Source organism: Ochotona princeps, unplaced genomic scaffold, assembly GCF_030435755.1.
Source record: "Ochotona princeps isolate mOchPri1 unplaced genomic scaffold, mOchPri1.hap1 HAP1_SCAFFOLD_2397, whole genome shotgun sequence".
NCBI classification, from domain to species: Eukaryota; Metazoa; Chordata; class Mammalia; order Lagomorpha; family Ochotonidae; genus Ochotona; species Ochotona princeps.
In genome coordinates, this window is record NW_026698823.1 from 18,813 (window position 1) to 22,641 (window position 3,829).

Sequence of the window (3,829 nt, forward strand, 5' to 3'; positions counted from 1 at the left end):
CCGTTCAAGTTTCTGCCTTTTCGTGTAGCTGTGGTACACTGATACTTTCGGAGCTGGCTACAAGGCCGTCGGCGCTTCACAAAGGCAGGAGGCTCCGCACGATGGTACCCTGCAACTTGCCTTGAGGTACAACGCCCACGATTACAGCAGGGATATGTGTTCATCCAATATAACCAGGGCCGCTATCTGTATTGTTAATGACTGAGCATACGCTGGTTTCATCCTACCGCGAATAGTGGTGCGGGGCTGCCAAAGAAACCATCACTGAGTGGCTTGTACAGCGCGTCATCCCGACATGGCCTGCAGTACTAGACGGCTGGACAATCATTCTCTGGCCTAGCCGGCGGGTGATGGCAGAGCAACCCTCAGACTTCGTCTAGGATGTCGTAATGTTTCTAGTACGCCCGTGTGTCGCTGTATCACGCTAGTTGCGGCAGCAGGTATTGCCTCGCGTGCACCCACGTAGCTCTGTATCCCGGTGCACGTGATCCACAGGTGGCGAGAGCCGCAAGGACCTTCAGGTGCGGCGCTTCAAGCTGGCCAGCTGGCTGCTGTTGATGCTGGCACAACTGAGGCTAAGATTCCCAACCAGAAGTAAAAGTTCGTCGTGTTGTAATTACTTTGCTCTTTCTTGCCGGTCGTTTTTTCGACACCCTGATAAAACACGGTTGTCCCTCGGCGAATAGTATCGCTAGAGTGTCTTTAAAGTCTACTTCATATAGCGTCGAGAGTATTCTGGAGTCGCCACCATGACGGAGGAGGCAGATCCTGAATTATGGGACAAGATGTGCCAGGAGTGGCTGCCGGCCACGGGGTACTGTAGTGCAGGTGGACTCTGTAGCGTAAGCCAGAACAATAAAGGAATTACTAGGGTTTCCTGTATTTTGAGTGTCGTGATCGGGAGGTCCTACGTGTCAGCTCACGTGACCAGCTGTTGGAGGCGGACGTGTGTACATGACGTGTGCCTCGGGTTTGCTATTTTTTGCATCTCGTGATGAAACTTCAACCTGACAACCCACGTGCGCGATTTCCTAGGCGAGACGTGTGTACCGACTGGTAATGTGGGTCCTTGTTCATGGTTACTTTTGTGGACACAACAACAGAGGGCTTGAAGAGTTATGCGACAGCCTGGCTGAACGTTGTATGCTGATCAGATTTAGAAACAGTGTAGGATTAGCTTCCCCGCAGTTGTAGAATATAACATGCTGTGCATGTCACCTGAGCCGGGGATTGCTCGAAATATGTAGTAGAACTGGCAGTATACACTCAGGGGAGGAGGCTCGACTCGTTCACACCTATGTAACATAGGTCGCGGCTCGGCGATAGCGGGAGACTGCGATAGGGTAAGAATTTGCTCGCGCGCATGTGTATCTTTAGACTTGCCGTGAACGTGTGTTGGGCCGGGAATGCTCAAGATATGTATAACAACTCTCAGTAAAGACCGTTGTACATGGTTTGTACAAGAGGACCATTCCTGACTTTGTTAATGTGAATGACGGGCCACCAGTAGAGATGCTTCATGCACTTGTTGGGCGATCTTTCTGAATGGTGAGTACGAGAGATGCGGGTGCGTTGTGAGATTCTTGCAGACGCACAACACGACGAAAAGGAAGCACCAAAGGATATTCATCACTGTCTCACAGAAACAGGAAGGTTGTGGAGAGTTTTTTTCTCAAGCGTTCAAGGCGACTACCGTCACTTGCCTGCTGTCTACTTCGCTGTTCGGTTTTTCGCAGATACTAAGCTGTTAGTACCGTCCGTGCGCAGTGCGCGTGCTGTCGGTACCAAAATGGGTATAGATTACTTCTGCCTGGTCCTGTTGACGCACCAGTAGCGCCAGACGGTCTCTGTACAGAGCGCGGACGTACCGCGCACATTTGTGCGTGCGACAGCTTTAATAACGTATGCGCGAACGCGCGGACACTCCTAGGGACACACCTATCGCAGGTGTCCTCTCTGTGTTACCCTATTTTTTTGTAGAGGTGTGCGTACAGAACTGCACATTTTTTGCTGGTGCGCTGCAGGTGAGCATGTCGTGTTCGAATCGTTCTTTGCACATACGTGCATGATGTTTGTCGTCTTACGTATGCGTCAGGCAGTGGACGGTGTCATCTACGCAGCGGCGAATACGGATACTAGGGGGTGGGGAGTTCTGTACAAAGAGGACCACGAACAAGATGTTCTAGGAGAAGACGGCAATCCTGTAGGAAAAATGACGATTAATGAAGGAAGCACAATCAAAAAAGCGATGGATGAGGGCGCTGCTCCTGAAGGCGTCTGGATAGCTGGCGTCAAGTACAAGGTAGTAAGACCGGTAAGACAGATGCCTACAACTCAAGAGTAAGGCGCTTAGATGAATGTAGGGGATATAAAGCTGTGAGATACACGTGTAGGAGGCACTTGCAGGGCGGAGGCACGGGGTGGGAAGAGCTCTACATTCAGATTGCTACATCCATACTGCAGAAGGCACACCAGTGGCATGCCTCCCGTTTCACGTCTACGAACGTCCCCATATAAGAGGGATGCAGGGATGCCGGAGACAAGACAGTTGAGGAAGTCGCTCACGTCCAAGACAGACAGGCAAGGGGGGAGGGGGGGGGGGGGGGCGAGGCAGGTATATCGGAGTGTAGAAGAAGCCGCATTTGTGGGTTGTTGGACATGCATGCTAGAATGCGGTCGAATGTGCTTAAGAAGCGGCCATTTGCTTGGTTGCGCTCGACTGAATGCCTGAAGTCGTGGGACGCTTCCGCAAGTAGACTTAGACACACACACAGACACACGCTCTTGGTGCATCGTGTCTCATCATGCTTGTTCCGTGTGGCACGTTTGAACATTGTTTGATCTGATTCATTTTTCGTAGGAAAAGGAGGTAGAATATAATGGTGCCCTGTATGACACAGTGATGTGTGCTCGCCACAAGGGCGGCGCGCATTTAGTCAGAACCCCGAAAGGAACCATAGTTGTGGCAATATATGATGAGGAGAAGGAACAATCTGCTGGAAGCAGCCGCGACTGTGCGCTTGCCTTTGCTCACCACCTGAACTCCGAGATGGGGTGTTAACAACGCACCCAGCATTTTGCTGACGAAGGTGGTCTGCGTCGAAGAGGCCCGGAGTACGATGGCGGGGCGACGAAGGGAAGGATTCATGAGGATGGTATTATAGGCGGAGGACGAGAAGACGGAACAAAAAGGTGGTGAGATTGAAGGATAAGAGAAGAATCACACATAGGAAACTATGGGAGACGTTGACGAGGAAGGAGACGAAGGAGAATGTGCATCCCCCGTTACCCATCTTAGACGTGATGCGTCCTGATTTTCCAAGAACGCAGAGAGCTGTGAAAAGCGTCAAGGAAGTTGCCTGGGACCAACGGAGCTGGATGGTGCATTTATTGACGCGTGTAAGTGCACGTCTCCGTCGATGGTGACGAAGAAGCAACGTTGTCCTGGAATAGTCAAGGGAACAACAGCAGCGGCGATAGTGCGGAGAGAGGTTGCAGTAGTAGGTTAGCATCAGCAGCGGGCGCAAGGCAACGGCTCATCAATGACAAGAAAGGGGGTGCGGGCGGCGAGAATTCGTTTTGGCGTAGAAAAGAGTTTGACGCTCCGGTATTTGTGAAGCCGGGTGGGGCAGCAGCATAAGCAAAACCAGGAGTAGCAGCAGGAGCAGCTGGAGAGAGATACGTCCAGTAGTACAGAGGGGATCAAACCTTTAATCGCAGCACACACATGGAGCAGCCTGAAGTGTAACAGTTACAGCCGTGTCTTCGTGCTCCTACGCTGCCGCTACGAGCACACACGTATTTCAACTAACGTATATTTGCATTACCG

General features: G+C 51.6%; 1 protein-coding gene across 1 annotated transcript; it reads left to right on the forward strand.

Moving 5' to 3' along the window:
* Positions 1 to 749: 749 nt before the first annotated feature.
* LOC131479124 (profilin-like) lies at positions 750 to 3,061 on the forward strand. Its single transcript, XM_058659706.1, has 3 exons — positions 750 to 842; positions 2,096 to 2,314; positions 2,861 to 3,061. Exons 1-3 carry the CDS (start codon positions 750 to 752, stop codon positions 3,059 to 3,061), a joined length of 513 nt encoding a protein of 170 aa, XP_058515689.1.
* The last annotated feature ends 768 nt before the right edge of the window (positions 3,062 to 3,829 follow it).

Coding starts and splice junctions, on each gene's coding strand:
- LOC131479124 (XM_058659706.1), top strand. CDS start 750: ATGACGGAGGAGGCAGATCCTGAATTATGGGACAAGATGTGCCAGGAG. Junction 843..2,095: donor GTGCAGGTGGACTCTGTAGC/GTAAGCCAGAAC, acceptor CGTATGCGTCAG/GCAGTGGACGGTGTCATCTA. Junction 2,315..2,860: donor AGTACAAGGTAGTAAGACCG/GTAAGACAGATG, acceptor CATTTTTCGTAG/GAAAAGGAGGTAGAATATAA.